Source organism: Crotalus tigris, unplaced genomic scaffold (assembly GCF_016545835.1).
Source record: "Crotalus tigris isolate CLP2741 ecotype Arizona unplaced genomic scaffold, ASM1654583v1 scf7180000024437.13266115, whole genome shotgun sequence".
NCBI classification, from domain to species: Eukaryota; Metazoa; Chordata; class Lepidosauria; order Squamata; family Viperidae; genus Crotalus; species Crotalus tigris.
The window spans coordinates 2,120,874-2,134,123 of NW_024100606.1; the positions used below are offsets into that span (position 1 = coordinate 2,120,874).

The 13,250-nt window shown below is 39.6% G+C and overlaps 1 protein-coding gene and 1 long non-coding RNA gene across 2 annotated transcripts in view; one reads left to right on the forward strand and one right to left on the reverse strand.

Moving 5' to 3' along the window:
- Positions 1-4,409: 4,409 nt before the first annotated feature.
- Positions 4,410-13,250, reverse strand: part of LOC120302683 — a 103,100-nt gene continuing 94,259 nt past the window's right edge. The window contains exon 5 of the mRNA XM_039331488.1: positions 4,410-4,754. Within this exon, the coding sequence (XP_039187422.1) occupies positions 4,585-4,754 (170 nt within the window). The 3' untranslated portion in view covers positions 4,410-4,584. The remainder of the gene's footprint in view (positions 4,755-13,250) is intronic.
- On the forward strand, positions 8,423-10,618 carry LOC120302771. The gene is made up of 3 exons (XR_005555205.1): positions 8,423-8,536; positions 10,334-10,402; positions 10,498-10,618. It is a non-coding gene; the product is annotated as an uncharacterized LOC120302771 (long non-coding RNA).

Genomic DNA, 13,250 nt, shown 5'->3' on the forward strand with positions numbered 1-13,250 from the left:
ACAGCTTAGCTCAGGCTATATTTGCTGACAAGTTGAATTCAGGCTTTGTTTGCAGATTGGCCATCAGAGGGCTCTTGCTGCAGTTAACATAAATGCAGGCTTGTAGTTTGTAGGTTGGCCACCAGAGGGTCTTATTTATTTATTTATTTAATTTATATGCCGCCCAATCCCAAAGGACTCTTGCTGCATTGAGACTATGCTTAGAATAAACTTTGCTGTTTAATCCCTTCTAGACATTGTAATTTTTTTTCTGGGATTTTAAAAGTCTGTTTTCCATATATTGGGTATCAAATTAGGTATTTTTCTTCTTTATAAAGGAACTCAATCTTTATATTTTCTTTCTATCTCTGGGTTTTCTATTTCTCTCTCCAGAGCTAGGGCTGGCATTTGCCCAAGTTTGAATCAAATGCTTCTTTCCCCATCCAAATTCTTTTAATTCCAAGAGGAGGGGGAGTGAGTCAGCTTCTTCCCACCGGTTGCTTGGTTGCCATGACAATTAATTGTTTCATTACTCTCCTTGACAACAGATCAATTTATGGTCTGGGCTGCGAGCAAGAGCAGAATGCTTACTTTGTGGCCTTATGGAGTGGCTTTTTACACAAAGGAAATCAGCATTCTCTGGCAAGCTGTTTCAGACAGATGAACAAGTAGAGAACTGGCTATTGCAGGGAATACTGCACACAGATGTCAGCACACAGCACACATTAAGTCGCTTCCCAGCCACTTAATGAAGATATAGCTTTTGCCAGACACATAAAGAGTTAATAGTCTCTTCTTATTCAGCTTAACACCCTCCAAGTAAATGCATGAAGCTTGCTTCAACGGTGCTAAATTTGCAGGCGGGAGTGTCGCTGCCTGTTCTATAAGATGTTTTTAGACAAAGGCAACATAAGTCTTTGAAATGCTGTCTCCCAGATATCAAGCAGAGAAAACATGCATTAAAGAAACTTTTGGGAGGGTTGCTAGCGAGCAGCCAGATAAAGATGCAGCTTTAATCAGGCAGAAAATGGCAAGCATGCTTTTTTTGGAGCAGACATTAATCTTTTTTCTTTACTTTGCAACGTTGGCTAGCGGACAGAAAATACTGCTTTTTACTTGCAAGGATGCAATCTACTAGCTTTAATTTTTCACTTTGCCTGCCAGCAGAGATGAAGATTAAATACTGTTTTTTACTTTAATGAAGAGAAAAACAAGTATTGTTCATTTACTATTCTGCCTCATGCACAATAAGCTGCTAGGTTCCATTGAGACAGACAGATAACTCACTGGAATAAGTCAAAACAAAGATTACTTTTATTCTAGGTATCCTCAAACATTAACTCACGTTTATGTAGAAGTTCTTCCAGAATATAGGCAGTAATATGGACTCATTTCACAGATAAATGAACAATGGATTTTCCCTCTTCTGCGTACAAGTTACATGTTTTGGCATGGAGCTTCCAGCCATGCGGCTGGAATCCATGCAGAAAGATAATACAAAGGCCCAAAGGCGTGTAACAGGAAGTCCTGCAATAACTTTTAACTCCTCCCACTGACTAGATAAACTATAGGATTAACTGACCACCAAAACTACATTACCCCATAAGCCATCTCTTAAGGAAACAGCGTTTAACCCTTTAAATGCTAAACATTCTAACATGCAATTCTTAAGCTAACTGACTGGTCCAGCACGCTAAAGGAACACATGCTTTGGGATATTCTGGGAATTGTCTTTATGTGGTCTTTTCCTATTGGTTGATGGATGTGTTGATGGCTGGTGATTGGCTGTTGCTTCCTTGTGCTGCCAAGTCCTCAGCTCCTAAGTATTTGATAAGCTGCTGGTAAATCCGCATTCCAGTTAACCGAGAAGAGGCTCATTTCCCAGGCTTCAATCATATTCCTGGCTATTTTTGAACTTTTGTATCTGTGAAATTAAACATGTGTCCTTCTTCATTGCAATGTGAGGCTACCAATGACTTTATGTCTCCTCATCCAATGACTCGGTTATGTTCTTGCAGTCTGGTGGTTAGCTTCCTCCCCATTTATCCTACATAGTCACAGGGACAATCCATGTAGGAGATCCGGTAGATTACATTGGAAGTATCTCCCACCTCCAAGTGATTCTTACAATGCATGATATGTCCTCATATGATAGCCTCTGGACAGTCTAAGATACCCACTTGCAGATCTCAGAAGCTGCATCCTACTGTTTCCAACATGTTTTTGATATATGGAAGGTGTGCCATGTAGTTGGTCTTTTATCTTTTTTCTTTCCTTTGCATTTTGCACAGGAATCTTGTAATAATTTTTATACCACTTTGGGTACTTCACTCTAGCCTGCCTTACATTCTTCATTCCCATGTTGACTGGGTTTCATATGAAGTTCAGCCATGACATTCCCTCTGGTATAAATCCCATAATAAGATAAGGTAAGGTAAGGTAGGGTAGGGTAGGAGAGGATAGGGTAGAATAGGATAACCTTTATTATCACTTTTTTTTGTGAACACATTGGAACAAATTAAAAAATGTCGAATGCCTAATCTCAAAAGAAAATAAATATATAACCATACACATACATGCACACCCATATACATATACATATATGTATATACATAGATTAATTCTATATATGATTAACATATACATATAAATTAATCACAGTCCATTTTGAATACAAAGTGGGGAAAGAGTCTTGAGAGTTAACAAGGTTGATACTATATGGTACAAATCTATTACAGAATCTAGTTGTTCTGCTTCAGATAGCACAAAACAAAGAAACAAAGAAAATGGTCATGGAGAGGACAGTACTAAAGCAGCCCTCATATGCCATGTCCTGAATAGAAGGAAGTGAACATCCAATAATCTGTGCTGCTGTCTTCACTGCTTTCTGCACAGCCTTTCTATCCAAAACAGTAATACTTCCAAACCACACAGCAGTTAAGTATCCCTAATGAGGGATATTTAATTCTTATACACAAAGATGCTTCCAATGATGGTGCCTGGCTGAAGTTCCCCCTCCTTCTTTCTCACTTTCTTCAAAGCCATGTATATCTGCAACTGTTCCATTACATAAGCTATATCTGCAACTGTTCCATTACACAAGCAAGAGTCCATGCCTTTATCCATTGTAGGTTGAGTCTTCTTCCTTCCCCTTCCCTTAATTCCATTGCAGAAGATTTGCATTATGTAGACTACTCTTCTGCACTACAAGCACAGTTTTTGTTTTGCTTGCACCTCTGGCAGCTCCCTATGCTCAGGGGAAAAGAGGTACTTGGTCTCTCACATAGAGACAAAGTCTAGAACTGATCAGAAGCAGCTAGAAAAGTAGGAGACTGCTCCCCTCCCATCTGGAATTCAAGGCTGCATTATACCATTGTTCTGTGAGCTGCATTGCTTGCTGGTTTGCTTCTGGGAGCAATTCTAGGTGTTGGTAATCACCTTTAACGTCCTTCATGGCATGGCTCCAGGTTACTTGAGAAACTGCCCATCACAAAGGGATTGGTCTGCCCTGCCCATGCCTACAGAGGAGCCATGCTATGGGCCCATCAGCCAAGGAAGAGTTTTATGACGATGTGGCCCACCTTCAAGGCAAAGAAAAATGCCGATACAAAATACTAATGGATGATTTTAATGCAAGAATAGGAAGAATAATACCTGGAGAAAAAGCAACTAGCCCATATGGAAGTGATGAATGAGATAACAGAGGGACAGACTAATAGATTTTGCTGAACTCATTTTACAAGAAAAAAGCTAGCAGAAAGTGGACATGGAAGAATCCACCTGGCATACAAGTGAAATTGACTACATCATGTCAAACAATAAAACCATATTCTGCAATTGTATCATCATCAATCATTTGAACATTGGAAGTGACCATAGAATGGTAGGAGCTAAATGAATATAGACAGTTGAAAAGAGTCTATGAAAATAATAAAGACATCATGGAAAACAAAAATTAAGAGTGATAAACTGTTAGAGGAGAACAGTGATTTTGAGATTAATCTATCAATTGGCCTTGATGATCTTAAAGTGGAAACCCACATAGAACGAGGTGTACAATAAGGCAAACAATATCACCTATCCTTTTCTCAGTCCGTCTTGAATAAGTATTTCACAAACTAGACTGGGCAAAAGATGGAATAAAAATCAATGATGCCTATTTAAATCACTTAAGTTTTGCAGATGATATTGTTCTCTTCTCACAAAACCCAGAAGAGCTACAAAGATGCATGCAACTGCTGCACAAAGCAGGAGAACCATTTGGTTTACAAATAAACCTGAAAAAGAGCCAGGTTTTGTTTAATAAGTTCACCAAAGAAAGAAAAAATATGTCTGGAGAAGAACTAGACATAGTAGACCACTACATATATGTCAACAGTCCAACTAACAAACCCAACAAAAAGAATCCTCAAGGCAATTATGTCCCAGCAGGCAAATGTTTATTGGGTACATCATTTCAGAACTGAAGAAGCAAAACCAACTCTGAGGTTTCCTGCATGAAAGTTTGCTTAGTTAAACATTAGATCCCCATTTCCCCTACCATCTGGGTATTCACATTGTCCAATAGTAATATTTCTTTTTCTATGGGAACGGGTCACTTCTTCATCAAGCACCTGCGGCAATGACCTTGGCATGGTGCAGGCTCTCACGGTCCATGAACAGCTTCTTAGCATTCCATTCTACTTCCTCTCCCTTTTTCTTTGGCAAGTTGATGAATCTAAGAGGCATAATAACAATTAATCTTGACATGTTGACACCCCAAAAGAAGGGCAGACCTGGGGAAACATCAAACACAAATTATCATCATTTATCATTAACACTCAATTATGTTTTTGGATTTGAAGGTATCATGGAATTTTCTTATTAACCGGTCTGTATTAATATTATGAGTGGCCACCCATTCTGCATCTGCTAAGGGATATCCTTTCCACTCTACTAAATACTGCAGTTTCCCTTTAAAGAATTGTAAGTCCAGTATTCTCTTAACCTTGTAATAGTCCTCACCCCCCACCATAACTGGGGGAAGAGGCTCCTATTCAATTAGCCTTAGGCCAGAGTCTTGAAATGATTTCAACAACTGAACACCGGATGGACCCATCTCAAACTTTTTGGCAATCTTAGCTAGACCATAACTGGGTTTATACTTCAAACAATCAGAAAAGGCCCTACATACTTAGGGCTTAGTTTCTTACAGGGCTGCCTCAGCTTAAGATATTTGGTGGATACCTTATCCCCAATGCTAAACTTCTTCTGGAGACTTCTTTTCCGATCATCCTGTTTCTTTTTATTATTAAAAAGTTTTTATTTTCCATTTATTCATACAAAATACAATTCAATTAAAATAAATTCCTAACCATTGGTACCGCCTGCCCATTCCCCCCAGGCCGCCTCCATCCTCTGTAATCCTTCCCTACTTCCCCCCTCTTTCTCTCCTCCCTTCCTACTCTCTTCCCCTCCCCTTCTCCTCTAACCATCCTTCCTCCCCCCTACTCCTTCCTCCCCTCTCATCCCTCTCACACACATGAACGCAGCATAGGGGAAATGCCCAAGCATTTACCATGACTATATTATCATTACCACCCGCTCACCCACCCATCCACCCTCAACCCTCCCCCCTCGCTTCCCAGAGCAGAGTACAGGGTTATTAATAAGAAAGTAAACAATAATAAAAAAGAAAAGAAAGAAAAAAGAAAAAAAGAAAAAACCCATTATACTTAACCTTTAACTCCCCTTAAATTAAGTCATCCTGTTTCTTGTATGATTCCCTGGCCTTCTTCAATGCTTTTTGTATATACCCCCTAAGCGGCTTTTAGGATCTCCATCCACTCAGCTACCGACACTGAGGAGGAAGATTCTCTCGGAAGTTCTGGCATTGGAATGAATTCTATTCCTGTAGCTATTTTAAATGGGGTCAACTTAGTACTACTATGTACCGAGTTGTTATATGCCCCTACTGTGAAAGGCAGTAGCTCCACCCAATTAGTTTGCTGATAATTTGCTTAGCAGCATAAATATTGCTCTATCAATGAATTCACCTTTTTAGCTGCTCCATTAGTACTAGGATGAAACCTAGTTAGGATCTATCTAGTGTAGTGGTTCTCAACCTGTGGGTCATGACCCCATTTGGGGTAGAATGACCATTTCACGGGGGTCGCCAAACAACGCAGTCTGCCATTTTTTCCCCCTTTTCCTTAGCTGTGCTACTCTCTCTTATTCTATTGGCTTTTGAAAGCCAATTAAATAGACTCTATTCAAGAGACTCTATTCTATTGGCATTCAAAAGCCAATAGAATAGACTCTCTTGAATAGAGTCTAATTCTATTGGCTTTCAAAAGCCAATAGGAATTGTCCAGGCTGTCTCTGCCCTGCTGAGCCCGCCAAAAGTCCCAGTCTGCAAACGGTGCTGCAAGTTGTCTGCAGCTAAGGTGAGCTTTCTGGACGTTTCCACCCCTCGCTGCTGAGCAACTACTAAATGTAAGTAAAAGAGGGCCAGGGGTGGGAGGTAGGAGGCCAGCAGGCACAGGGAGAGTTGCTGGCATGCATGGGGCCTGCCAGGTGCCTTACCTCCCTTGGGCTGTGCCAGCTGGTGGCCCAACCGGTGGTCGCCCTGTGCCCTCGCTGCCGCGTGCCATGGCTGCCCAGGAGCTCCTGGACCTGCCTGCCGCCGCACCAAACATGCGGTGGCCAAGGTAAGGCTAGCGGGGCAGCGGCGGGCACAGGGAGAGTTGCTGGCACGCGTGGGGACCGGCGGGTGCCTTACCTCCCTTGGGCTGGGCCAGCTGGTGGCCCAGCCAGTGGTCAGCCTGCATCGTCACTGCTGCTTGCCAGCTACGCCTTGGACAGCACAGGGGGCGGCACCACACATGCGTGGCGCTCACAGGCCGAGGCAGTTGCTGGGTGACGGCCTGCCCAGCATGCGCTCCAGCCGCAGGAGAGAAGGCGGAGCGTGCGCGCCTCCTGCTGCCCTGCCCACAGGGAAATACAGGTAGTCCTCGACTTACGATCACATGGTTGGGGGTCGCAGCATTAGGAAAGTTGAGAACCACTGATCTAGTGTGTTTTAAAAGGTTGGATGGATTCATACTTCTATGCCCAATCTCAAACATAAATTGCAGAAGGAATATCAGTTCCCCCAGTTATGACAATCTGCATATTCAGGCAAAGCTTGGTGAATTTCACAGGTCACCTATTTTAAAATCAATGAGTAGATTAAATAAAAGAAATCCCCATGAGTATTTGGATGAAAAGAGGTCTCATGAAAATCTGCTGAAAAGACCGTACAAATCACCCAATGTCCTACAAGTGGCACCCAGAACAAAAACAACTGAAAATGCAGAGGGGATTCAAGAGCTGGACATCCAAAAGGCATTACATACAGCAATTACAGAAGCTTCTAGTGACATCAGCCTGGGGACTAAAAGCCCTCTGGAAGCGTTGAAGAGCCACCAGAATATGATACAGAGAGATCACAGGCTTGAAAATATCCAAGAAAAAAAGACTTAGCTGTTAGGTTCCCAACAAACAGGCAAAGATTATCAGAAACTGTTGGAAAACTTGTTGGAGAGCAAATAAAACCTCCTTCAGATACAATGGTTGAAACATGGGGCAAACCTCCAGGGCGAAAAGGGCCTGTGAAGGTTAAGAGGCAGCCACAGGTGTCTCCCAAATAAAAAATGACAGACAATGTAGAGAAAAATTATGATATCCAAATGAAAGTGGCTACAGGAATTTCAGAAGCTTCTGGTGAGAGCAGCCTGAGGACTAAAAGCCCTCTGGAAAGGTTAAAGAGCCATCAAAAAATAGTAGAGAGAGATCCTTGGCTTGGAAAAAATGTTTCACATATTCTGGCTGAAAAACCAAGGAAGCCTGAAGCGCTTCTTGACCCTCAGGAATCAAGAAAGGAAAATCTTCTCAGACATTTGATAATTGGAGGAAGCAGTTCCAGAAGTCCTAGTGATCTGTCTGAGACTTTGAATGAACTGTTGCCTGAGGAAATGTTATCTAATGAAGCGCATTGGGAGTATCAGGAAGAAACCACGTCTGCTCTCCTGTTGTCTGATTTTTCCTCAACCACTGATAACTCTTTGCTTCAGGGGGATGTCTTTGAAGCTGAGGGGCAAATACTCTTGGCACAGCTGATCCTCAATGAACGCATCGGGAACCTAATTTCCCACTTGATCCGTTTAATCAAAGTGGATTGCAGAGAACTAACTACCCAGAACTCTTGTGCTTTTCTCATCTCTAAAATAGGTCTTGTCATGAAACTGTACAATAAGAGAAAAAGCATCCAGGAGGCATCTGCTATGGTGAAATCCTCCTTGTTGCTGGGTCAAAATGTAAAGAATATTGTTATGTATTAATATTGACCGTTATTGTGTTTGGATTTAAATGTGTCTCCAACTGTCTTGGAGGGAAACTGAAGTTTATATTCTGAGCTTTGAATTTGATTTGTCGCCCCCTAGTGGCGGCACGTAGAAATATTTGTTGGTCTGTCGGATCTAATGATACGGTTTTAAGAAAACTAGATTGGCAGAACTGTTGCTTTTAAAGAGTAAGGGTAAGTGGGCCCAAATACACTTTTTTTTTTTAGAAGGGAGATTTTATATGGATCAGAGAACCTGCAAGAGTTGTGTAAAGGTGATAGCTGGTCTTTAAAGAAAACGGATTTACAGAATAATGGAATAGTCAAATATTTCCTGCAAAAGATGATGATGATGATGATGATGATGATGATGATGATGATGATGATGATGATGATGATGATGGATCATTGTCTCTGGCCTGAGTTATCAACTTAATTTCTACTTTTGAATTTTGACATGCTATTTTAAAGGATCAACATGGATATTGTAACAAATATCTAAAGATTTTTAATGCTAAATTTTGCAAAAATTTCCTAAACAATAATTGAAAGTGAAACTTGAATAATAATATTTTACATACTATTTGTAGTTACGTAATATTAAATAAAGATTTGCTTTAATCTTGATTTTTCTAGTAATCCATACATAGTAATTGCACATAAAGAAACTAATCTTCACCAGTTTACCTAATTCCTGGCTAGTTTTAAAAAATATTTTTCCTCTTACATATATGGCTTTCCCGATGTCCTAGCAGCAAAAATCCTTTTCCCATCTTTGTCTAAAGAGATTCTCAGTCATCCAGGTCATAATTGTCCCAAAGATGTTTATTCATGGGGCAACTGAAAAAAAGCCCCCAAAACAAAACAAAAAACCAGGAAAGTTCAGTTGCCTCGTGAAAAAGCATCTTTGGGTTTTCCCATCTATATTTATCGGACTACAGTTTGTCATAATTTGTAAAAAATTTTCTTTATAAAATATACAGTTTTTGTTTACTGTAATTTAACAATTCCAAAGTGAGTTTATTAAGAACATGCATTTATAAGACTGCCTATGAGGTTTTTTTCTGGTATAGCTACTTTTTTTTAATTCAATGGGTATTTGTCAGGTTTTGTGGGGCTAATAGATGATTTGGCACACAAACTTCAGATTCTTCCATCTCTGGTATTCAGCAGACAAGATGGATGGCAAAAAAGTTGTCAGGGAAAGTTACAAGACTGCATGAACAGGAACAACAATTCTGAACCTTGCCTTTGTCATACTTTGAATTAAACAGGATTGGTAAGGGCCTCAGGTATGGCAAAGTATAAACCAATAATAAACTTGGATTCTAAGTTCAAGATAATAAAACATGGTAAAAACATGTTATGGATTAGTAAACTAGCTTCAAGCTATGGGTTTAGATTAGAGTTGTTGCTAAAATTTTAGAGGTGTGATGATATGGGTTAAGACATTCAAATTAAGCAAATTCTAGCTTAGCATTATCTGAAAACTAAGCTGTTATAGAACAGTCTGATACATACTGATGAATAAAAGTTGCCCTCTAATCATTAGTCAAGATCAGTGGTTCTCAACCTTTTTAATGCCGTGACCCCCAACCAGTCGTAAGTCGAGGACTACTCAACCGATTGTAAGTTGAGGACTACTCAACTGGTGCAGCACCATTTGCAAAATGGGACTTTTGGCGGGCTCAGCAGGGCAGAGACAGCCTGGACAATTCCTATTGGCTTTTGAAAGCCAATAGAATTAGACTCTATTCAAGAGAGTCTATTCTATTGGCTTTCAAAAGCCAATAGAATAAAAGGGAGTAGCACAGCTAAGGAAAAGGGGAAATAAATGGCAGACTGCGTTGTTTGGCGACCCCCGTGAAATGGTCGTTCGACCCCAAATGGGGTCCCGACCCACAGGTTGAGAACCACTGGTCAAGATGAAGAAAATGTTGCAATACATGAAGGCCCATCTTCCATTTTCCTTCTCTTTGTTTAACCTTGCAGGTACCAAAACAGGGAATTCCACAATATGGGCACAGCAACACATGGCTGGTGACTATTTCGGCGATACCGGTGCTAGTAATTATTATTGCAGTAATTTATTTGAGTTAAGATAAACTATTTTTCTAGAGATCTTTATATTAATTTATGTATCCATTATATCTCAGGGTCCAGTAACAAAAAGATAAACTTCCCCAAACTCTCAATATACTGCTTTAATGAAGAGCTAGCATCTCCTTGAAGACCGTAACTCAGGGAGACCACATTACTGCAGTCAGAATTTCATAGGATATATTCAACCACAAAGAGCCACAGCAGATGTGGCAATGATATAGCAACATCACAAGAAAGGGTAGGACTGATTTTTCAATTTATTTTATTCAGCACATTTTCAGTATAAATCCATTCAGTATATTTTTACAATATAAGTAAACTTATTGGTAAGGGGGACAAATAGGGTAACTAAATGGATGTATTGAGTCTGGATTCATTCCATCATTAATTCTGATAGGGAAGATCTGGCTGGTGGACTTGATTTGGTCCATAAAACCTTCTTATGAGGCTTATCAAAACCATGTTGGAGGCTGTAGACTTTTTTACCTCAGAAGATGAAGAAAAAGAAGAGTTTCTGATTGAGAAACAGATTAAAAGACATTATTCTTTTTCCTCATTGTGAAAAAAATCTTTATATTTATCCCTCACAACCACACCTCTCTTTTCGGATTAAACAGATTCATTTCTCATTGCTCTTCAAAAGGAACAGAAGGAATCCCTCAGGAAAAGTAGTAACTCTTGCTTGGGGATACTTAATTATTTGCAACTCTCTACTCTGAAAATTGTGTTTATGAGGACCAGTCTAAAGTTTAGGTGCAAAAGAACCTATTCATTTCACTTCCATAAAGCAAATTTGAATCCATAGGTTGCTGCATGTAAAAGTTGGAAATACTGAAAATATTGCTAAATCCTCTGTTTTTTGCTGGCTAAATCTGTATGTATAGCATTGGCTTCCTGTTGCATTCTTCAGCTGGTCCCATATCCTTTGTTCTCCATTCCTCTTGGTAATTTTAAACTATTTTTAGTGCTAAATGAACACAAAACTTGAGATTGCCAGGAAGGCAGGCATGCTAACATAGTAAAATGTAAGGAAAATCTCATACAGATATGTGTGCATTCTTGAAGCTTTGGAGACAATTGCCGGTGTATATTTCAGCATAAGAAACAATTAAGGCTTCTGCTGGTTTCTGGATATTGCTTGTACACGCACAGAAGAGTCTTGTGACTGAAAAGGCCTTTTGAGCCCATTTTGAGAAACAGAAATAAATACATCTTTCGTTTAAATGATGTATAGTCCTCTGATACAGAAATGCATGTCATATTTGGTTTGAACATTGTCAAAAGAGTTTTATCTAGGCTAAGACTTTGCTATTTTTCTCTTTAATTGTTTCTTTAAGGACATTTCTGTGTAGGAAAAAAAAATGCACCCCCCCAAAGGTATGTAAATGCAGAAGCAACCACTAGTGATCTGGGGGCTATTCAATTATCTTATTAGATCTAAAAAGCATGCCTCCACATTTCCATAAGTATCACAGATGTGGCTTAGGCAAGCCTGAATTATCTAATATTAAGAATAATAATACAAATTAGTGTGACTAACCTAACTAGATCAATCTAAAGGATACTTTGGTTCAATGCACCTCTAACCAGCCAAATACCCTGCATGAATGATAAAAACAATGATGTACTCTTGCCAGACACTGTCACTGCACATTACAATTCCATTCCTTGCCATCACTTGTGGTAGCCATAGAAAGGAAAACATAAACAGGCTATCAGAGCAGCATCAGATTATACGGGTGGTGGGATGCAGCAAATAATAACAACAGCAACAACAACAACAGCAACGTTGGAACAGACCTTGGAGGTCATCTAGTTCTAGTCCAACACCCTGCTCAGGCAGGAAACCCTATACCATTTCAGACAAATGGCTGTCCAGTCTCTTCTTAAAAACTTCCAGTGTTGCAGCTACTATCAACATTAGTTGAAAGTTTGGTATGTGGGGTGGAATGTGTTTTTTTAAAAATGGGTTTTACTATATGGTGGATTTTTAAATTTTTTGCAAGCTCTGGAATCACTTATCAGTGAGTTACATAAATTTGTTTAAATAAATAAATAAAAATATAATCATTTTATTTGGGGAGTATATTAAACTCAGTGAGACTTACTTCTGAGTAAATACGCTTTAGGAGTGAGTTGCAGTGTTTGACATACCTTGGCTTTTACTTGGTAAGTCATGTCTATAGCCATTTTTGTGCTCCCTCTAAATTGTGTTTTAAAGTCATCTAAGCCAGGCTGGACAATCTCTCCATGTTGACAGTAGTGTGGATAAAGATGGCAGCTTCCCAGCCGTTCCTCCTGAATTTGCCAGTTTCCGCTGCCTCTCACCATTTCTTCTGGATCCTGTAAGCCAATCAGTTGTCTTAAAGAACAGGAGGCACCCTGATTTTCTGCCAACACACAAGTAATTCAGAACCACTCTCGCTTCTCTCTGCAGAGGGAGAAGAAGGCAGTTGTCACAGCCAACAGTCTTGAGCCCAGCCTGTCCTACACCTGTGATTTCTAGATGACTGACAGTTTGAAATGCCCTAATATATACTATGGTATTTTAAAAAAAGCAGTTTTGAATCATATTGGTAGACATTTTAATGACATAATTCCCACGATCAGAAAAGTATTTATGGAATAAACCAGCATGGCTGAATTCATAAAGCTTGAAGAGAAAATGTGATTAATTTGTAATTAAAGTGTGATGTGTATTGAGTCAAATGTATAAAGTATGTCTTACAATTTTGTATATTTTGTGTATTTTTCTATTATTCCTATGGGATCTTTGTAAAAGAAGAGTTTTGCTATAACTAGTTGT